General features: G+C 42.6%; 1 protein-coding gene across 7 annotated transcripts in view; it reads right to left on the reverse strand.

Annotated features, from left to right (window-relative positions):
* The window catches only part of IKZF2 (IKAROS family zinc finger 2), a 135,820-nt gene that overhangs the window by 5,227 nt on the left and 106,942 nt on the right, over positions 1-23,651 (reverse strand). For 5 of the 7 annotated variants that reach the window (XM_045031636.1, XM_045031632.1, XM_045031633.1 and 2 more), the window contains 2 exons: positions 14,859-14,996; positions 4,585-4,728 (listed from right to left, as the gene is read on the reverse strand). In XM_045031636.1, coding sequence (XP_044887571.1) covers positions 4,585-4,728; positions 14,859-14,996 — 282 coding nt within the window. The remainder of the gene's footprint in view (positions 1-4,584; positions 4,729-14,858; positions 14,997-23,651) is intronic. The other 2 variants (XM_045031638.1, XM_045031635.1) reach the window with 1 other exon arrangement.

The following is a 23,651-nucleotide window of genomic DNA, read 5'->3' on the forward strand; positions in this document are numbered from 1 at the left end:
GGCTAGGGTGACCAGACAGCAAGTGTGAAAAATCGGGACGGGGGTGGGGGTAATAGGAGCCTATGTAAGAAAAAGACTCAAAAATTGGGACTGTCCCTATAAAATTGGGACATCTGGTCACCCTATCCAAGGCTGACCACAGTGAGGTTATAATTTAGCACGCACACACGAAAAAAACAGGAGCGGAAAATACCCCATTTACTCAACAATGTAGATGTCAGAGAAACAGGATGAGGAGAGGTAAAATGATTGGCTTAATTATATGCGATAGGTTTTAGGTTTGTTGGTTGCCATCACAAAGTCTCTTTTTAGGCTTTACCAACTGCAGGATTTTCTAGACTGACATTATAGCCTTGCGCTGAAAGTGCTGCCAGTTATGATTATTATCTTGCTCTGTGGTGAGCTCCTCAGACCTTGTTTTTGTTCCTTTCGCATGCCTCATTTAATAACTCCACCAGACTTAAAGCAAACACTCAAGTTGCTTAGGACTTGTATCGCTCTGTTCCTTCAGTTACAAACCAGAATGTTTCACCGTAACTGTAAAGATCTTGGGCTGAGTTTTAAAAGGGAACGTGACATACAAAAATAAATAATAATGCAAAAATGTACAGGGACAGTATATTTTAATTCACCATATGCACCACACAATACAAAAGAAACATTTGCCACCCATTTCAAGATATGTTAACATGGCTTTCATTTTAAAATAATTTCTTCTTGGTCAAATAAGTATTGAAAAGTAACTTGTCAGATTTATCTGTTGTGGTTCGATAGGATTATGGGATCTTCCATTCCAGTTATGCTCACTCTACATTAACTGAAAGATGAAATAGTTTATCCTTTAATTATCTTACTGTGTATTACCAAAAAATATATATATTTATAGCCAGATCAAGGAACATAAGAACTGCAATACTGGATGAGACCTGTGCTCCATCTAGGCCACTATCCTATCTCAGTACCAGATGCTTCAGAGGAAGGTGCAAGAAACTCTGCATAGGCAATTATGGAATAACCCGACCACAGAGAAAAAGTTTCTTCCTTACCCCCATTAACCAGGGCTGCCCAGAGGATTCAGGGGGCCTGGGGCCTTCGGCGGCGGGGGGCCCCTGCTTCTGCGGTAATTTGGCGGTGGGGGGTCCTTCCGCTCCGGGACCCGCCACTGAAGTGCCCCGAAGACCCGCGGCGGGGGCCCCCCGCATTGCCGCCGAAGACCCGGCACTTCGGCGGCGGGTCCCAGGGCGGAAGGACCCCACGCTGCCGAATTGCCGCCGAAGACCCGGAGCGGAAGAAGCTCCGGGGGCCCGGGCCCTGCGAGAGTTTTCCGGGGCCCCCAGAGCGAGTGAAGGACCCTGCTCCAGGGGCCCCAAAAAACTCTCGTGGGGGCCCCTGCTGGGCCCGGGGCAAATTGCCCCACTTGCCTCCCCGTCTGGGCGGCCCTGCCATTAACTATAGGTTGGCTTATGCTTTAAAGCATGGGAGTTTTTATCCCTTCTGAAACTCTTGTAAGGATTAAACGATACACTATAATATTACTGTAAATCATACAAGTGCCCAATCCTCTCTTGAACCCTGATTAGTTTTTAGTGCCAATGACATCACGTGGCAATGAATTTTACAATCTAATTGTGCATTGTGTCGAAGTGTGTTTCCTTTCATCGGTTTTCAATGTGCTGCTGTTTAATTTCATTGATGACCCCCTTGTTCCTGTATTATGAGAGAAAGGGAATAGAAGTGCTCTATTTACCTTCTCCTTACAATTCATTATTTCGTATACCTCCACTATTTCAACAGCTCTCTCAAGAACTTCTGTGCCTCAACACTGGGTGCAACCAGTCTCTCTTTCTCAGCAATTACTAGCACCATTTGCAGCATACCACTTCCCTTCCTTCTGAAATTTCAGCCAGAGCGCATGTATTGTGGTCCATAACCAAGGCTCCTCGGAGACTGCTGACCACAAAGTGCAGAAAAGCTGTGATAGATACAGCATGGGAAAATTCAAGCTTATGCTTTCATGACCTTCTCCTAAATACCACTATACAGTGTTCAAGAAGCGCCACGTTTGCAGTGTGCACAGGAAATGTTACAATGAGCAAGAGGACCCTTGTCAAGTCTTCCGGAGTATTTCATTTGGAAGGAAAGGGACCAAAGGTGAGGTCATGGTAAGTGTGGTGAAAAGAGAAGACGTGCAGAAGAGATGAAACATCACTGCCTTTAAACTCATGCACAGCTATCCCAGGGGAGAAAGAAAGTCAGAACAAGAAGATATCATTAATATCAATACAGTATGTTCCGTTTCCCCCCACAGCTGGATTTGGATAAGAACCAGGTGTCACCAGAGGCTATAACTTGCCATCCTCTCCACCCTGTCTCAGAGCCAGTGGATTTGTTGGGCCCAGAGGTGAATATTCTCAATCCTACAAAGAAAAAAATCTACGCAAGATGATAACCATTTGTACTTCTATAATGTATTCCATCCAATGATTTCAAAGCACTAAGCAGGCCTTTAAAGACAATGATAGTTTGGGGTTCTCACAAGTGGCTAGACAAAATAAATCCTCTATATTCTACAGAGTCATAGAATCATAGAATATCAGGGTTGGAAGGGACCTCAGGAGGTCATCTAGTCCAACCCCCTGCATTTTAAAAGAACTCAGTTAGTTTAAGCCACCCAGAACATGGAGATGACTCAGAGTTATCTCGATCTGTGCAGTAAACTTCTAAGGAACAAATGGTGCTGGTTCATGGGGACGTTTTTCCTCTGGTAGATTTCATATTGTGCTCGAGATTTTTTTTTTTTAAATCTTTCTCTAGCCTTATGGTTGCAAAAATAATCCTAAAAATTTTCCACCAAAGCAATAATGTCTGCATGAGCATGCAGATAATCTGAAACAATAGCTTTGAAAGAGGTGTGAACTCTCCTACTTCCTTTCACCTGTGGTTGTAATCCTGAAGTCTAATGATGACAATTTAAGTGTCACAATGTTAACTATTTCCCTGTTGATCAAAGCATGCAAGGAGAGGGATGATCATATCAGGAAGATCTACTGTGAGTAGGGTCATGTTGTACCATCTCAAGTGGTCAGAGTTTGGTTTGTGGGTGGAGAACCCACTCCTTCCCCCACCCCCTTCCAATTCAGTACCTAACTGTTGTATTGAGGACTAAACAATACCAGTGCCTCTGCACCAGTTCTTATGCACACTAATTCCTTCAGACCACTTTTCTCATAGACAACAAAAGCAAAAGAATCCCAGGAAACATGTGTCTTTATCCAAAAAGTGCTGATTTTAACCCAAATAAGAAGAAAACACCACAACATTCTCTTTATGGGTCACACTGTTCCTGACCCTGTGCAAAAGGCAGCAGGAAAGAGGAGATGCAAAGAACTCAGCACAGTCTTGACCAGTGATGCACTGTAGGAGCCTAGCACTGCTGTCAGCGTTAGACTCCTCATAGTGGACAAGGTGAGACTATGAGCCCTGAAAAGTCTGCACCAGCAAGACAGGCCTCATGCTGGGGGTGAAAACATATGTTACCCCTTTCTAATGGGTAGTGGAGTCCCTGCTGCGACGTGCACTTCCCCAGAAGAATTTTGTCCCAGTCCAAACAACAGCAGGTGCTCTTGCTGTAGCACAATGTCGCCCAACCTCCACAACAATGTGAGCTGCAGCATAAAGCCACAAGCTACAGCCTAACATGAGTAATGTTTACTACAGCATCTTATGCTATAGTTTAACAAGAACTCCTTAACATTCTGAGGTACAGGAAACCTAGATACAAACAGTTAAGTCTGGGCCAGAGATTCTAAAATAAATGGCTAATAAATAAAAGTGGTCCGATGTGGTCTTGTATTTCATAGATTCATGGAGTTTAAGGCCAGAAGGAACCATTAGATCATCTCATCTGACCTCCTGTGCAACATATCCTTAAATTTCACCCAGTTACCCCATGTATTGAATCCAATAACTTGTGTATGAGCTGTGAAGGATCAAGAAATGTGTTGTGTCATTTGGAATAGGGGCTTCTTTTAATAAAAGCTGCAACGTGTCACTTTCACACCCGTGCATATCAGGGAGGCAATTTCAGGGTTGCCAATTCTCACAGGTTTATCACAAGTCTTGAGTTACTTGAGGGTTGTTTTTTTTTTAAGCCTCCAGCTCCCAGAGTCAGGTGATTACATGAGAATCTCAGCTTTCACTAAACAAGTCTCTAGCCCTCATGATGACAGAGAAAAGTTCGAAATTGTGACCCAAAAGCACCCTAAAGGCTCAAACACCAAAAGGTAAAGAAAAAGACCCAAAATGTATATTTTAAAATCTCAAGATTTTGGGGCCCTGGCTCATGAGTTTTAGGGTTGACAGTATTGAAATTCAGTCACTTTCAAATCACTTTTAGGTTGTTTTCTGCTTTGATTTAATCATCTCTCAACTGTTTCCCTTGTCCCTCCCCCCCCCCGCCCCCGCCCAATCATGCTCAATTCTGAGAGTGCAGTTTTCCCCTTTGATCTTTTGACTCTTCTTAGGAGTTAACAAATAACCTATTCCTACTCACTAAGAATAATAAAAATGCTCTCTCAAGCTTACCCACAAACTTCTGTGGGGTGGAGCTTTTACGCTTTCCCATGTTGCTTGTCAGCTTCTCTATAACAGCAGGTCTTTCAAAAGGCACCAGAGAAATATTGTTGTCCATCCCAGGCTCTTGTTCCTTACCATCTTCCATAGGAGGTACTACGTAAAACCAAAAAGTCACATCAGACAGGTCTGTCTACACTTAAGAGATGGCACTAACTGTTTTGAGCCCAGTAGACTATAGTGCATATTAAAATACCAATGAAACAAGGTGCAAGGAATACAATTGGCAGCGAAACAACATTAACGTTTGAGCAGTTAGGGCCAAATTTTCAAACGTGGGCTTCCGATTTTGAGTGCTTCCCTGTGGGAGCGGTCACGTGCATCGCACTGTTGAAAATCACCCTTGAGACGTGATTCTCCGTTGCCTTCCACCGTGTGAATTCAGTGACACCAGTGCACAGTGAGCATGAAGTGCTATCCTTCTGTGCGGGCAGCATTTTATACTCTCTTTGCTCCCATGTCAAAAGGTGCATGGCAATGGAGATTCAGGCCTCTTCTGGCTAAAGCTGAGCACCCAAAAATTGAGGCTTACAAAATCAAAGTCCTCTTTTGAAAATGTGGGCTTTAGTGTATATGTCCTTTTTCCATGCATGAGACGGCTACTCTTCCAGCCATAATGCATCTAATTTATAAGATCATCATCTCATAGTTTCCCAGTTTAGGTGAATGGCATAAAACAGAGGTTCTCAAACATTTTTACAGCCTCAGTCACCAATGAATGTCAAGATTCCTTGTGGACATCTACCCACCCTGTGTGATCAGCAGACCAACCTCCTTACCCACTGAATAACATCCCTGTGGCAGCTACAGGAACTACTTACATGGAGGAGGAATACTTGGGAAATATGTATGTATTTTCAGCTGTCTTTGAAGCAAAAAAGAGAAGTTAATGACACCTTCTGTTATTGCTTATTTCACCCTTCATCTAATGCCTGGTCTGATTCTCTCAGCTGGAAATAAGGCGCAGGTACCAGAAGCACATGAACAGCCAACTACTTTTATGTGCCTAGCTGAAACCCCTCCCTCCCCCCCAAAAAAACTTATAACAGCTCACCTAATACTTGAGCAATACTTTGTTTTCTTGTGGTTTCTTATTTACAAGCACTAGAAAATTAGTTCATTTCAGTGGAACTATCTGATTGTCACCAGCTGAGGATCAGACCCACAGTTTCTGAATCATTCCAATTCATCACAGTAGGCTGAAGAATTTATGCATGACAAAAGGCAATTCCAGTTGTTTCAATTGTTCCATAGCATTGAATCTAATAAATAGACTCATTGGCTCTGATTCATCCACAGAAGATAGCTTTAGTTGAACAAGTTCAACCATCAGTGTCTTTGTGCTAGTTGGACGTTAGTTAGTAGCACTATGATTATGATTTATATTTAAAGATTCTTGGGCAGCAAACCGAAACAGGTTTCTGGAATGGCCGAACAAACAATTGCTCTAATCTGTATGTCCTGAAGGCCTCATCCTGCTCTCCTTATTTAGGCAAAACTCCCACTGAAGTCAAAGGAAATTTTGCCAGAATAAGGAGAGCAGGATTGGACCCTAAATCTTCTCTATTGTTCCCTTCTTTTTCCTCACACCATGGCAACTTCCTTAAAACTCAGTCCCCAAGGACTTTATCGTGTACTCCTCACGCATGAGTGTAGTCTGTGTGGAGACCACAGAATTGGGCCTGATTCAGCACTGCATTACTCCATTGTGACTTCACTGACATCAGTGCTAATGAATCTCCTATTCTTAAAACATGTGGCTATTTGGTAGCACAATACACATTAAAATGAGGTGATAAAAGCATTGCCTTTGCCTCCTAAAAAGGAAGAGCAAATACCCGGCAATTACGAAATAAAAGACCTGTTCTGGTGAACTTCTCAACTCAGACATTCAAGAACATGGGACAATTTATTCCTTTGATTTAATTTGTGTTTGTGCTGCTAGGGAAAGCCGAATGCTTTGAGTCTTAGAATCCGGCATACTCTGTAAAATGATTTACTCTGCTGCCTTTTTATTTGTACAGGATGCTCCCACTGAGAAACACAATGATTTCTCATTTACCAGGGAAGCCTGCTGGCACCAGTGAAAATAATGGAAGAGAAATAGCACAAATACAAGATGAAACCAATGTTTACAAAAATGGTGTGTGGTATGCAAGTGACCTAATTAATATCCAGTGCAGACTTCAAGGCTTGGGGTAACTAGGCTGACCAGGTAGCAAGTGTGAAAAAATCGGGACAGGGAGTGCGGGGGTAATAGAAGCCTATATAAGAAAAAGCCCCAAATATCGGGATTTTCCCTATAAAATCGGGACATCTGGTCACCCTAGGGGTAACAGACCGCAGACTGGATTTAGGAAGACTACTTAGGTAGCCTGGGCTGCTCCATAGAAACCTACATTAGGCCTATTTAGGGATGTATTGAAAACACAGGGAGATTTTCAAAGACACAACTGGCTGCAAGGAGACCCACTCTCATTGATTGTCAATGGGAACTGGGTGCCTAGCTGCTCTTTGTGCTAAAAAAACAAACAAAAACAAAAAAAACCCACCTCTTTCTCCAAGTACACTATGGGTAAAATCCTGTCCCCGCTGAAGTCAATGGGGAAACTCCTATTGACTTCAATGGGGTCAGAATCCACCCTCTATTAAGATAAACCGATGACTGTCTGCCCCTGCTATACATTACACACGAGACTTGCTTGGGGGAAAATCCTGGGACATGCTCAGTGCTCTCAATTCCCATTGTAAATGGGTGTTAAGAGCACTCTGCACTTCACAGGATTGCATCTACAAAGGCCTGAAAGACTCTATTGACTTTAATAGTCATTGGACACAGTCCCAGGTTCTTCATATTCATTGATGCATCATATAAAGGTTAAATACTAGCTAAAAAAGTGCCAACACCCGTATCTTAGATAAAGGTCTGTGAAATTTCCTAGGTGAAATTTGACCAACATACAACTGGGCTTCTTTCTTCCATGGAAAGCGAGGAACAGATTACAATGTTCACAAAAACATCTTACAATCAATACATTAGGCAAGGATTTTGCTCAGACTCCTCTGTAGAATATCGTCAATCCAGTACCTGCTTTAGTATTTCTGAAACTGACAGTAAGAGGGTTGCTCCACATTTAACAACAGGTGGTGACTTTTAATCTGGTTCAAAACGAGACTAGGGCATGGGACCTTTGCCAATACAGTTAAGTTCCAAGCGGAAACATTACTGTTTCTGACCCTCTCCAATATTTATGGTACTGGGAAGATAAATTGCCAAAATGTGGTTGGTTATGTAGATTTCAGAAAAAGCAACATCAACAAAAACAACCACTCTCTTAATTTGTTAAATCACAGGCAAATCAAGATTAGATTGGTTAGATGTTGCCAGCATGGAAACTTGAAAGGTGAAACTGAACATCATGTCTTTGCAAATATTTAAAATCGAGATCTATTATTTAACGTTTTTTAAAAAAGGAATGCATCAGATACGTTAAGAAACAACTGACAAATGAGCAATCAGATGCCTATTTCCTGTATGCTGTATCACGAGGCACCCTGTTTGGATTTGCTTTTAATTTTAAGAAAAAAAAATCAATACCTAAGTAAAAGCCAAAAACCAAAGTCCACATAATTCACTGAGGAATATCAGTTATAAAATAGAAAAACAAACCAAGAAAGATAACACATGCTCACAACTAAGGCCCAAGTTCTGCAAAGCATCTCTATTCAACAAACAGGAAGTCCTGCAAAGGATATGCTTAAGTGCTTTTCTGATAGAGGATGGACTTAAGCAGGCACTTAAGTGCTTTCCTGTACTGGAGCCTAAGCAAAGATGTTGAGTTTCCGCTGACATTTGCAAGAAAGGATATTAGAAATAACACTAACTTGTTAGCCCATCCATTCAATACACAGACCGAGACCGTCTTCAGGGTGACAAGAGTTGAGGAACACTGCTTCAGAGCCTCCATTTCCTTGAAACTAAGGGGACTGTAGATCAAAAGGCTGGACTCAGAGCAACTTTTAGTTTTGGGGTTTTTTTTAGTTGTATGAAATCACACACATGTAATAGTTGTCTGTGTATAATTTGAGCAACAGAGAACACGGCATAACAAAAGTAAAAACTCAGGACATGTTTAGTCCCTGAATGTTGCTTGAAATAGTAAAGCTATGCTGGTTTACATCAGCCAAGGCTCTTGACCCTCAGCCTCCTTTCCTCAGCTCACATTAAGATATTAAAAACAAAAAAAAAAAAAAAAAACACCACGGAAAATTTTCATGGATCCTGGTGGGAAGAACTCCCTGGAGTCAGCATTGAAACCCAAATTCTACTCAGTTACGTAGGAATAAAACGATCTATCATCTGTAATGTGTCAAGCGGACTTTTGGGGGTTGCAGAGAACTGGACTCCCTCTCTTTCTTATTTTTGGGATCCTAAATAAGCAAACAGAGTAACCATGAAGCATCTATTTTGAAGAATTTCTTTAGCCTTTTTCTCTGTGAAGATAAGAACGGCCATACTAGGTCAGACCAAAGGTCCATCTAGCCCAGTATCCTGTCTTCCGACAGAGGCCAATGCCAGATGCCCCAGAGGAGATGAACAGAACAGGTAATCATCAAGTGATCCATTCTGTCGCCCATTCCCAGCTTCTGGCAAACAGAGGTTAGGGACACCATCCCTACCCATCCCGGCTAATAGCTATTGATGAACCTATCCTCCATGAAGTTATCTAATTCTTTTTTGAACCCTATTATACTCTTGGCCTTCATAACATCCTCTGGAAAGGAGTTCCACAGACTGACTGTGTTGTGTGAAAAAAAATACTTCCTTTTGTTTGTTTTAAGCTAGAATCTGTAAACTGGTATAAATGCATAGCTAAGATTGAAAGTTTGTCTTTGATTTTTCTTAAAGATCACAGTTTATTCATGATCACTGCTATAGACATCCAGCACTGGTCTCCATTATACTCACACAGGGCTGGGACCCAGGAAACCTAGAGTTAGAGGCCCCCAGGCCCATTTTTACTTGGGAGGACCAGCACTGCCCAGCCTGCTACTTCATGGCAACTTTCTTCTGGCAAGTTGTCTACAAGTGAGCTACCTGCTTTGCTGTAGCAGGCTACATGGCTTCTAGCCACAAAGACGGGCACGTCAGTGGCATGCTACTGGACTAAGCAAGGGAGTGAGAGCCAGAAACTTCTGCATTTTAACCCATGTTCTGATAACCTAACCCCCCTTGTGGCTTTAGTTAGGTGATTTATCTATCTAGAAAACAGACACAATGATACTTACCTTCCTCACAGGGCTGTTGTGAGAATGAATGAGTAAATGAATTAATTGAGCAGAATGCATCAACACCCCTCCAGGGGGTGCCCCCAGCTTATTAGAATAGCTCACCCTGGCAAAATAAATTGTTAATCGTTGACAAGGATGCAAGGGGTCCCAGCTGGGCTCCCCTTCCTCCAACAGCAAGACAGTGGTGAGGAGAAGAAAATCCCCATCTCCAGCTTTTTATAAAAAGCTCATTGTAGGACCGCCCCAGAGAATCACTTTGCTAATTGTGGGTAGGAGTCAGTTATGGTTTCATAGATCCTGGCAAATATATTATGGCTCATTCTGGTAACATAAGCTAAGAAAAAGCACTGGGTAATCCCATACTGGATGTATCTCCAGAAACATAGTAAATGAGAAAACAGTTACAAAGACACACAAGAAAGCTCAAGTTCAAGGTGGTGCTGAGTAAGTCCAAGATATCGAACACCCCAACAACAATACTGGTCCTGAAAAATACACAGTATGGCAAGGGCCAGAAGGAAATATCGGCACATTTTTGCACAATACATTCTTAGCGGTAGACTAAGACCTTTCAGTCCTTTTGTAAGGGGTGTTACCTTTGGGGAGACCGTGGGAACGAATTGTGTCTCAGTGAGTCACAAATCCTTCTAGTTTTCCCCTGAGCTGCAGAGAGGAGGGAAGTTGCTGCAGTCACTTTTATAGGGCAGTGATTACATCCCCTCCTTCGTTGGCTAAGCTACGCTGGCAGGCATGTTGGTAGACCAGACTCTGCTCACTGTTGGGTCAAGCTGTGGATTCGAAGAGCTTGCTAACCCAGCTCCTCCCCACCTTGCCCAAAGCAGAAACAGGTTGGTCACATAGCGGGGTGGGCCTTGTACTCCCTTACTCACTTGCAAGGCAGGAGATTTAAATACATTGGACTTGTCTACATGAGAAAGTTGCGCTCTTATTTGACTTTAAACCAGATTTATTCCAGCTTAATTTAAACCCATTAAGAACAAACAAACTAAACTAAACCAGACTAAGGGCTTGTCTTCACTACCACAGTCAACTGATGCCCCTGCACTGATGCAGCAGTGCCACATAGCGCGTCTGGTGAAGATGCATTACACTGACAGGAGAGCCCTCTCCCGTCGGCCTAATTACTCCATATCAACGAGGCACCCGATGTAAGTTACGTCGCTCAGGGTGGTGGGTTTTTTCACACCCTTGAGCAACGTCACTTACATTGATTTAAGTGGTAGTGTACAAAAGCCCTCAGAGTGTTCAGACAGGGGTTTGGACCGGTCTAACTGAAATTGGTTGAAAAACTGATTGAAGTTAAACCAGTGAATCTTCTAGGTGTAGAAAAGGCTAAGAACTTGGCCCGCACAGTCTATGTTTAAGTAGTTCCTTCCAAGCAAATCTAAAACTGTCTCAACACTGGCAAAGAGAAGTGTTTTTGACTAGAAGTGGAGTAGAATCTGGGGAGATCTCCCACAACACAATCCCTGAAGCACTTACTTGTAGCTTTCATAACTGCGTTTTATGGAGAAAGCTCACTAAAGACCCAGTTCTCAAAAGAACTACACACACTGACTTAACTTTAACCCCTGAAAGAAGCCCCACTGGAGTCACAGGCGCCTAAGACTCTTCTTGGGAACGGTGTAGCTGGGTAAACTCTTAGCTTAAACACCATCAGTCCAAAAAGATCAAGTATGTCTGAAAGTCAGGATACAAAAAAGCCCTGACCCAAAGACCACTGAAATCAGAGGGACTATTTCTACTGACTTTTATGAGCATTAGATCAGGCCTAAAATGTTTAGTTATTTTGGAAGGCCAAATCACACTTGGAGTTGCAGCTAGCCGGAGATGTTAGGAGTAACAAGAAGGGTTTCTTCAGGTATGTTAGCAACAAGAAGAAAGTCAAGGAAAGTGTGGGCCCCTTGCTGAATGAGGGAGGGAACCTAGTGACAGAGAATGTGGAGAAAGCTAGTGTACTCAATGCTTTTTTTGCCTCTGTCTTCACAGACAAGGTCAGCTCCCAGACAGCTGCACTCTGCAGCATGGTATGGGGAGGAGGTGACCAGTTCTCTGTGGAGAAAGAAGTAGTTCGGGACTATTTAGAAAAGCTGGACGAGCACAAGTCCATGGGGCCGGATGCACTGCATCCGAGGGTGCTAAAGGAGTTGGCCGATGAGATTGCAGAGCCATTGGCCATTATCTTTGAAAAATCATGGCGATCGGAGGAGGTCCCGGATGACTGAAAAAAAGCTAATGTAGTGCCCATCTTTAAAAAAGGGAAGAAGGAAGAAACAGGGAACTACAGGCCAGTCAGGCTCACCTCAGTCCCTGGAAAAATCATGGAACAGGTGCTCAAGGAATCAATTCTGAACCACTTAAAGGAGGGGAAAGTGATCAGGAACAGTCAGCATGGATTCACCAAGAGCAAGTCATGCCTGACTGCCTAATGCCTTCTATAATGAGATAACCGGTTCTGTGGATGAGGGGAAAGCAGTGGATGTGCTATTTCTGGACTTTAGCAAAGCTTTTGATACAGTCTCCCACAGTATTCTTGCCAGCAAGTTAAAGGAGTCTGGGCTGGATGAATGGACGGTAAGGTGGATAGAAAACTGGCTAGATGGTCGGGCTCAACGGGTAGTGATCAATGGTTCCATGTCTAGTTGGCAGCCGGTATCAAGTGGTCGGTGCTGGGGCCGGTTTTGTTCAATATCTTCATTAACGATCTGGAGGATGGTGTGGACTGCACCCTTAGCAAGTTTGCAGATGACACTAAACTGGGAGGAGTGGTTGATACGCTGGAGGGTAGGGATAGGATACAGAGGGACCTAGACAAATTAGAGGATTGGGCCAAAAGAAATATGATGAGGTTCAACAAGGACAAGTGCAGAGTCCTGCACTTAGGACGGAAGAATCCCATGCACTGCTACAGACTAGGGACCGAATGGCTGGGCAGCAGTTCTTCAGAAAAGGACCTAGGGGTTATGATGGACGAAAAGCTGAATATGAGTCAACAGTGTGCCCTTGTTGCCAAGAAGGCTAATGGCATTTTGGGTTGTATAAGTAGGGGCATTTCCAGCAGATCAAGGGATGTGATCATTCCCCTCTATTCAGCACTGGTGAGGCCTCATTTGGAGTACTGTGTTCAGTTTTGGGCCCCACACTACAAGAAGGATGTGGATAAATTGGAGAGAGTCCAGCGGAGGGCAACAAAAATGATTAGGGGGCTAGAGCACATGACTTATGAGGAGAGGCTGAGGGAACTGGGATTGTTTAGCCTGCAGAAGAGAAGACTGAGGGGGGATTTGATAGCTGCTTTCAACTACCTGAAAGGGGGTTCCAAAGAGGATGGATCTAGACTGTTCTCAGTGGTAGAAGATGACAGAACAAGGAGTAATGGTCTCAAGTTGCAGTGGGGGAGGTTTAGGTTGGACATTAGGAAAAAATTTTTCACTAGTAGGGTGGTGAAAAACTGGAATGGGTTACCTAGGGAGGTGGTGGAATCTCCTTCCTTAGAGGTTTTTAAGGTCAGACTTGACAAAGCCCTGGCTGGGATGATTTAGTTGGGTTTGGTCCTGCTTTGAGCAGGGGGTTGGACTAGATGACCTCCTGAGGTCCCTTCCAACCCTGAGATTCTATGATTCTTTCTGAATGTACCAGATTTTAAATGCTTATTTTCTTCTCCATGGCATTTCTGGTGGCGGTATATAATTGAAATTATTTAACAGAGCAAATGACATTTTTCCAATGCAACTTTTTTGTGGGGGGCAAAAAAAAAAAAAAAGGAATATTTAAAAATTCTTGTGATTTTTTTCTCCAAAATTTTCTATTAGAAATCAATTATTTAAATTGATTTTTTTTGGTCTTGGTTTTTTGTTATATATTTTTGAAAAATTTTCTTTTTAAATAAATAAAAATCCCACCACGTGACTAAACTGACCACTGAAAAGTTACACAGTAGCAAAAAACAAACAGAAAACTCCTAAACAAAAAAAACACACAGAAAGGAAAAAAAAGCAGGCTGCTTTCAATTTCCGTCCTCTTTTTCATTTTGCAATGCTGAAAATTTTGACTGGTTAGCTTAGTCACATGGTAGGATTTTCTTTTTTAAAACAAAAATTTAAAAATATTTTCAAAAAGTATACCAAAAATCAAAAAATAAAATTTTCAATAAGCATTTTTTTAAAAAGGATAAGCCATTTCACGAAAAATTTCAAAAATCAAAAGCTTCCACTTCAAAAACTAAAACCAAAGATAATTTTGAGAGTCTGAAAGAAATTATGGTTTGTTTTTTAAAGTGTTATAACCCACTAAGATAAAACTATGTTCTCATAGCCTGCTTTTTATATCCTCTTTTTCAAGCTCTTTATACTACACAAAAAGCCTCAATAATCTTTTTCAATATACTATTTACACATACAGCATGTCTATTATGTTAAAATATTTACATATATACACACACACACATATATGTATATGTAACATATTACATTTACCAATCTTGCCAAATTCTACTTTCGTACTTGCAACACAGAAGCTTTGTTTTTACGAAGACTACAATATTTTTAGTTTTTCTCATATCAATTATGTTAAAAGGTGGGCAAAGAACACATTTTATATTTGGTCTAGTCAATTTTTCATAATAATTTTGCAGGGCTGATTTCACACACACACACACACACACACACTGAAATCCTGGCTCCTATGAAGTCAAAGGGAGTTTTGTTGTTGACTTCAGTGGGGCCAGGATTTCATGCACGGTTTCTGTCTTTCTTAAGAATATTTAAACGTAAATGTTCTAGGAAGAATGAGGTTATTTTAAGTATTAAAAAAAAAAACCCACTATCTGGAGAGAGAAAAAACCCCCAAAACATGAAATAAGTGCAGAAGTCACTCCGAGGTACAGGAGGCTCCTGAACATTGTTTCCACCCACCATGGTGACTCATGACCTGCCCAGCAGCCTCCATACTGACATTCTGAAGATAGTTGTGGCAGCGTTCCTTGTGTTCCTCCAGTGAACTGCGCTGCTTGTAGCTCCGGCCGCAGTAGTTACACTTGTGAGGCTTACCCACTGTGGAAAGAACAGAGCTTCAGGTTAAATTGTCATCTGCAGCAAACTTACATCTCCCTTACCAGCAACAAAGGGGATGGAAAGACATTTACAAAGGTCATTTAAGTCCCAACCCTTTTCCCCTTGCCCTATTTTCCCACCCCCCACGCACCTCCGCCCATCTATCGCACACACATCACCCTATTGATTATTCACACTGAAAAGGAGCATCATCAGGCATTCACAAAAAGGCTGACTTGGTAGCAAAGCCAATAAGTGGACTGCACCTATGAGGAGAAACAAGCAGCTGAATCACAACCTATGAGTGTGTGTCACCAACCCTGGTGGGAAAACTTCTAAGCAATTTTGTCCATAGCGTCAGCATTTGCCCTCACATAAGCTTGCTGGCCTACTTCAACGTCAAAGTGGTGGGGATTGAGTTGTTACATGACATGAGCAAGGTCTCCTTTGCGTCAGCCTATTTTGCCAAAATGGTATGTCAGAACTGAGCAGTCACCATATATAAAGGATTGGATAGTTAAAAACAAAAAACAAAAAACGACAAACACACACACACACAACCAGGGAGGCTGCACAGTAAAAACAGACTCAATGAAGGCAAGAGACAATTCCTATATTATTTTTAGTTTCACTCAAGAGCAACGTGATCTGGCAAAGGTCTTAATATGCACAAAACCTGGCACCAGATCCTAGTACAGTGAAGCCCTTTCATAATATGTCATGAAGAAACCACAAAAAATAGCTTAATCCTAGACTAGAAAGCTAGCCAAATGGTATATTTTGCCAAAACCATGTTAATATTTTTTTTACAATACATATTACATGTAGAACATGAACATATCCTCTAATAACTAGAGGGCTATTTATTCAGTACAGGAGGTCTGGCAATCACATTAGGTGGAGACTTTCAAAGCTGCCTGGGGGGGTTAGAACGTTCAATTCTCAAATGCCTCACACAGCTTTGAAAATCTAAGTCATAATTTTTAAGACCTAAACAAAGACCAGGCAAATATGTTCTTTTGGATAATATAGGCGTATTCAATATGTTTGTCCCAGTATAGGAGGGTGGATGTCTCCTGGGGCTGGTAATAGGATACAGTCCTTCACCTTTCAATTACCAAATGAAATCCAGGTCCTACTAATCGTAGCTAAAAGCTACTATTACCATCTCATGACTGTTGGGTGTCTCACATGAAGTACAATGGTGATCTCAGTCCAGTTCTTACTGAAAAGGTATCCACAGCATAAAAGCCACCTGCACCTGGGACTGGATGCATGCATGTACCCCAATGTGTTGGCCTGGGTCCTTTAAAACTGGGAGCTGTAGTTGCAAGGCATATGACAAGGAGCAAGCATTTGTTCATTCCCTCTGGGGCACCTGGCACTGGCCACGGTCGGAAGACCAGACACTGGGTTAGATGGACCTTTGGTCTGACCCAATATGGCCGTTCTTATGTTCCCTACAGAAAGCCAGATAAAAGGCTTCCAGTCTCTGTGGCAGAGACAGCAGACAAAAGAGACTCAGGGTCAGGAACGTCATGGTGGTCTCTCTCCATAGTAGCCAAGAAATAAAGGGAGTGTGTGTCCTCTCCCCTCCTGGCTGGTGGGAGCAAGGAAAGCTTCAGGTGGTCAAACAGTTTTCATCAACATTTTTAAAATAGAAAATTGGGTTTTCGATACAATGAACATTTTTTTTCAGAAAGTCTCTGCTTCCCTCAAATATATTTGATGAAACGTCAACATTTTCTGCAGGGTAAAAAGAAATTTCAACCATCTCTAGTTAGTACCTGGGACTGAGAATTTGTTTGCCCGCCCTTGTTCTGGAACTCCGATTTAGAAATAAAGGCAGCTCTAAGGAAAAGGTCTTGGACTGAACGGTTGTTGGGGGGCATTATTCTACTTACACTCCAGCAGGTGAGTTTGCCCACCAGTTTACACCACCATCGTAACTGGCATTTCAGCTGAGACCAAGGATTTGGGGCCTGATCCAAAGCCTACGGAGGGCAATGGAACACACTGATTGAAGTCAATAGGTTTGGACCAGGCCACAAATATTTACGGATGCTAAACTAGCTTCTCGTTCCTGGAAGTGGTTCTTATACAACACCTTGACTGGGCAGAACAGGAAAGCTTCTTTTACCACAACTCATACTATCGTCGTTGTGCAGGGAAGAGACTTCAGTTTCCTACACTCTGGTAATGTTCCTGAGAAATAAATGCACTCAGGGCCTACTGAAGTCAAAGGGATGGATTACACTGATTTGAGTTAGCACTGAGTCTGACCTCCAGTTTTATAAAAGTCCAGATATCTAAGCAATTACACATTTGGCTAATCCAGAGAATCAGATGACTTATATGCACTGTAAGGCATGAAGAAAAAGCCCAGGTACCTTCAACTCTCGAGAAGCATCAGTCTCTAGTATTAGTAAAATGTATTATTGCTTAGTGTATTCCATTTTTTTGCTATAATTCTGAGACACTAGAAAAGGTGTCTTGTCTCCTGTAATTATAACAAGTGCAAGCAAAACTGGCTAAGTTATCATTTGCACTCCCCACTTTCATAAGGACCATTTGACAACTTGCATCTGATCAGTGAGGCTGAGATTTTCAAACATGTCTAAGGTGTTTATGAGCCCAAATCCCATTGACTTGCAAGGCTTATAAAAGATGCTAAAAGCAATAGTATACAGTGGATTTCCCATTTAATGTCATATTGAAATCCAATCTGAACCTTTGGCTTGGGCTAGCCCCCATAGGGGGGAGAGAGGGGCGGTGGCGCAGGGGTCAGGGAGGGGGTGAGTGGGGAGGGAGACCCATCCGACCCCACTCTGCCCCCAGCTCTGCTCCTGGCCCCGGCCAAGGTTCTGCTCCTGGCCACGTCGCCCAGCTCCTGGCCCCGACCGTGGGCCCAGCTGCAACGCTGGTCCCGTTCCCAGCCACAGTTCCTGGTTCCCACTCCCGGCCGTGGTGTGTGGTTCCTGGCCACGGTTCCTGGTTCCCAGCCATGGCCCTGCTCCTGGCCCCTGACCACAGCTCTGGCCCTGGTCCCAACCCCGGTTCCCCATCACACCTCTAGCCCTGGCCCTGGCTCCCCACTGTGGTGCTGGCCTTGCACCCAGCCCCTGCTCCAGACCGCAGCTCCCAGGAGGGAGGGGCATGGACCAGGTAAGGAGGAGTGGACAAAAAAGTTTGGGGACCGCTGGTTTAAGGAAACTTCTTTTAAGTCATAAAAAGGTCAGCACAAGCAAAAGAGCCGGTAGGGCATTCACACTGCATTTTGTTCTCAAATGAGCTGCAAATACATAACAGAATACAAAGTAAGTCAAAGGGGAACTACCCATGGAAAAGAACCAGGCACCCCAGGTAATAATGTGCCATAAGCACACATGACAAAAGCTTGTAGAAGATGCTAAAAGCAATGGTACACATGAGGAGTGAAATCTGACCTACTGACTTCAGTAGGCCCAGGAGATCACCACACATTTCCAGATGTTGGCAACCATGTTCTGTTCTCTACAGCTGCCTGGAAGAGGATTCCTTCCTTTCCACCTGTTCCTAGTTCTGCCCACCGTGCACAGCTCAGCAGTCAAGATATATGTTTGAAGAAGGCACTGGCCCACTACATTTGTTAGAGCCTTAGGTCTCGATTGAAAGCCCACTGAAATCAATGGGATTCTTTCCACTGACTTTCCTGGGCTTTGGATCAGGCATTTAAAGTCTGAAAAATTCTGCAGCAGTCAGACAGGAATTAAGCTCCTGATTTCTGAATTCAGCCTTGTAATTTGAAGTTGTCTGGCTTTTGGCTTGAGATGCTCTGTTTGAATCACGGCGTCTTGTGGTGAAGTTTAAACTACAACTAAAACCCTGACACCTCATGGAAGGTCGGCAGATGCTATTTTATCATCACCGTTGTTGAACCAGCCCAATACTGCAAAAAAATATTGAAGACATTTAATTTTAGTGGCACACACCAGGGCCGCCCGGGGGGGTTGGGAGGGGGCGCAAGTGGGGCAATTTGCCCCAGGGCCCATGAGCCCTGGCCTGGCAGCAGTCCGAGTCTTCAGCGGCATTTTGGCGGCGGGGGGCCCTTCAGTCGCTCCGGGTCTTCGGCGGCATTTCGGCGGCAGGGGGCCCTTCAGCGCTGCTGAAGACGCGGAGCGACTGAAGGGCCCCCCGCCGCTGAAGACCTGGACCGCCGCCGGGTGAGTACAAGCGCCACAGCTCCCCTGCTTTGCCCCAGGTCCCCTGAATCCTCTGGGCGGCCCTGGCACACGCTGTCAGGGACCGGGTCGCAGCTGTGAATTATTATTATCATCATTTAACATTCATATTGCAGTAGCACCTAAAGACCACAAACAAGTTGCACCTCATTGTGTTTTGCTGCTGTACAAATAGTAAATGATAATCCCAGATTCAAAGAGAATAATTAAGTGAAGTGTTGAATTTTTAGAACCATATTCAAGGTGTTAGCTCTGAAAGTAACTGAGCTATAGGCAATGCCAATAATGCTACTCAAATAGGGCATATGTAATAGTTTCCATTCAGGAATGTCACAGAATGAAGCCCATGATGATTAGTATCACTTTATATTTAAAACAGAGCCTTTCATCAACCTTACTTAAACAATACACAATCTGTAGGTGAATCAGCACTGAAATGTAGCTCCCTCAGATGTGGGATCTGGCAGCTGTTTCACAGCGCATCAGAACTCTATACAACTTGTTAGGGTGGGGAAATGAAGGACACTGCTCTTACATACCCAAGTGTAACGTCTGTGTGACAGCGTTGTTTGATAATTATAATAAATATCAAACATTTAGTTGTGTTCAGTCCTGGGCACTTCTTTATAAGAAAGATGTGGACAATTAAGAGGCAGTTCTGATAAGAGGACCTAACTCTTTAGGAATGATTTGGACAAAATTCTGCACTCAGTTACACCCGTGTCAAACTACTCTACTGAGATCAGCTTTAACCTGGGTCTGTGAATCTAGAGACCTAGGTTAAATTCCTGGCTGTACCAAAAACTGATTGTGTGACCTTGCAAAAGTTCTGTGGTCTTTCCTTGCTATTGTTCCCCATATGGAGATAATTCTCTACGTCAGAGGTGTTATGAAAATAAATTTATGAAAGTTATGAGCTGCTCACACACTAAGGCAATGGGGGTCATACAAGGATGTAGAAGAATTTGGACCATATCTATAGCCTGACAAATCAAGAGCTTAAAAAGAAGGGAGAGAGATAACAATATATCAGATATTGGAGTAAACATCAAAGAGGAAATATTTAGGGTAGTACAGCTGAGGGTAGGGAATGAGTAGGAGTAAGGGACTGAATTAGAAAAAAAAGATAGGCTGAATATCAGAAACATTTCCAGATACATTGTCCTATTAAGCTGGGAAGGGTCATATGGTTTAGCGGGTACTAAGGATTAGTTTGAAAGACATTGTCAGGATAAGACAACAAAGCCTTCCCAATAATGTACAATATCTCTGGCCTGTAATTAAAACAACACACTTTATTTTCTTGAGCTGCATGTTCCCATAGCTTCACACAGACAAATATTTGCACGAATAACAGACCCTGAACAAAGTATCGAAAAATTAAAATCAAACCTGAATGCACTCAGGCTCTGAGCAGTACACAGCATACTCCTGCCTCCCTTCACAACCAGCTGCTGCTGCTTAATGATTGTAAATGTGTTCATTGAAATTCATGGGGGCTCTTTGATTTTTGCCTGGGAGATTACACACCCACACCAATCTGCAGGATCCAAGACATCAGCACCCAGAAGCTGGTGAGTTTACAGAGCAAATAAACTTTAACATACAGAAATGCGACTAGTAGCAATTTAGGGCACCTCAATTTTTGAGCCTCCAGCTTAAGACATCCTTAACGGGGTCTGATTCTCAGAAAAGTGCTGAGCACCCACCCTCTGAAAGTCAGGCCTTTTATAAGGCATCTCATGTTGAGCACCCAAAATCACTAGTCTGTACTGAAAATCTTGGCTGTGATTTTTCAAAGGGTTAAAGTTTTGCACTTGTCAGTCCAAAGTGAGGTAGCAACATGTGAGATAAATTCTAATGTCTGATCCACCTGGCGGATCACTTTAAGGCTATTCTGTTCCATAATGTGGATCAAAGAGAAAAACCTTTAGCTCTGAACACATTCTAGTCCCATCACTGCACAAGAGCATGAGTTGGGAATGAGAGACCTGTGTATTAATGATTTGTAACACATGAAAGTAACATCATAGCATTGCTTGGGGAAAAAGAAGATAAAAATCTTATACCAGGTTCTAAAACATGGGCCAATTCTTCAAACTATTGCTTTGCAGGATCAAGATGTTTATATTTGCTTTTGTTGTTGGTGGTTTCTTTTAATCCACTGGTGGACAGATGGTGTTTCACCTTTGAAAGTTTCTGTATTGTTCTAAGTTGAGTGTATAAAGCAGAGTCTCTCCAAACTTGGGAAGCTTAATTCTAAAAGGTTCAAAATTTCTAGTATTACAAAGATTGTAGCCCTAAACACAGTTTATGAAGCTGCAACAACTTTCTTGACTTTGAGCTTGAAAAAAAAAAGAAAAAAAAAAAAAGAAAACTCCTATCACTTCATTACTTCCTGGCCTGGTGTCACAGATCTGAAGGTTAATATCAATTACTTGGGTCACAAATGCTTTGCAAACTACAAGGCTGTTCTGTATTTCATGCCCTTGCTGGCAACTGAAAGACAGCCCATCCTAACTTTCAGTACCAGAGCCAACAATAAGTCACGATTCTTGTCTTTAATTACTACATGCTGTCCTAGCAATCCTATCCTGGAATAGTGCAGTCTGTCCTATAACACCATCTATAGACTTGTAGTACCTGTATTAAAACAATGGCAGAACATTTACACTTATTTTCACTCTTTTGTTTTCTAGACACACCCACCTTGTCTCTAAATATCTCCGGGGCACAAAACAGCAGCCGACACCTGCGCTTACCTGGCAGCTGTTTATGGTATTGCAAACCAAGCAGTCTAGCAGGGAAATACTATACAGCCAACATTTAGGCCTGCCCAATCTTCTGCAATGAGAGGTGCTAAACATCAGGTTACATATTAACTCTGAAAATGTTATCCCTGCCACAGTTTGGCTAGAATGAACTGATAAAAACAAAAATAGCGAAGAAAGTATATTGTTCAGAACACATTGTTTCAAACAACAATAGTTTCTTTATATAAAAAATCTGGGCCAGGTTCTCAGATGGTGTAAATCAGTGTGCACCAATGCCAATTTATAACTGACGATCTACCTACTCCCTTCCTTATTGTTAAAGATACTTCTGTCTACAGACATTCACGCTTTAATCTATGATTTCACTTGCATTTGCTGTGGATTATTAGCTCTGTTATTTAATCTGATTACATGTTTATTCATTAATCAATCTGCACTATTTTAGAGATACAATAATGATCCCAACTACCCTCAAGGATAGAAACAAGTAGGTGGACTGTATGCCAAAAGTTAAAAAAAAAAATTACAAACAAACATCCATTTCATTGGCACCGTTCGTCTAAGTATCTACATCTGTCTATCCATCCAGATACTTACATGGCCTCTATCACCCAATCTCTGAGGACACCTTAAATATTTTAAAAATAGAACACTAATAATCTCTTGCCATCAATTTGTCCTTTCCAGGCCAAAGGAAAAATAGCTTGATTAGTGTCTAGGCTGGCTTGTTTGTATGCTGTGTGTTTGTATGTGCTGTCTCTCTGTGAGCGGTGCTTGCAAAGAACTTATTGAGAGAAAGCTCAGTCAAAGAGATGAATTTTGCCATTAGTTCTGAAAGCGAGGAGATTGGCTCTCATTCCTATCTGTTGTGGAAGTAGGTTCCATAGCTTAGGTCCAGCTCTTGTGAAAATTCTACCTCCCAAATTCATGAGTCTTCCCTAGTGGAACTAAAGGCATAGAAGCACTTTCTTTGTGGAGGATGAGAACTATCCAGAGAAGAGTAACAACAATGATTACTGGTCTAGAAAACATGACCTATGAGGGAAGATGGAAAAAACTGGGTTTGTTTAGTCTGGAGAAGACTCAGGAGGGACATGAGTTTTCAAGTACATAAAAGGTTATTACAAGGAGGGAGAAAAAGAATGTTCTCATTAATCTCTGAAGATAGGACAAGAAGCAATGGGCTTAAATTGCAGCAAAGGCCATTTAGGTTGGACATAAGGAAAAACTTCCTGTCAGGGTGGTTAAGCACTGGAATAAATTGCTAGGGAGGTTGTGGAATCTACATCATTGTAGATTTTTAAGAGCAGGTTAGATAAACACCTGTCAGAGATGGTCTAGATAATACTTAGTCCTGCCTTGAGTGCAGGGGACTGGACTAGATGACCTCTCGAGGTCCCTTCCAGTCCTACGATTCTATCCCCAAAGTGTGTTTGTTTAGATCAAACAATCCCTTTTCCCATTAGCTGTCACAGTACCAGGTGAAAGAGGGCATGCCATGCTCCAACTTTGGGGATGCCAGGTATCCTGCATTTCCTGAAAGGTCCTGCAGTTCCCCTCGGAGTCTGCCTCTACCAGGTGGTGTCTGAGATTATACTGCTATGACCAGAGGGGGAAAATGTCTTGTGAACAGGGCTCAGGTGAAAAGGGCAGAGTGCTCA

The sequence above is a fragment of the Mauremys mutica genome, chromosome 10 (genome assembly GCF_020497125.1).
Source record: "Mauremys mutica isolate MM-2020 ecotype Southern chromosome 10, ASM2049712v1, whole genome shotgun sequence".
NCBI lineage: Eukaryota > Metazoa > Chordata > Testudines > Geoemydidae > Mauremys > Mauremys mutica.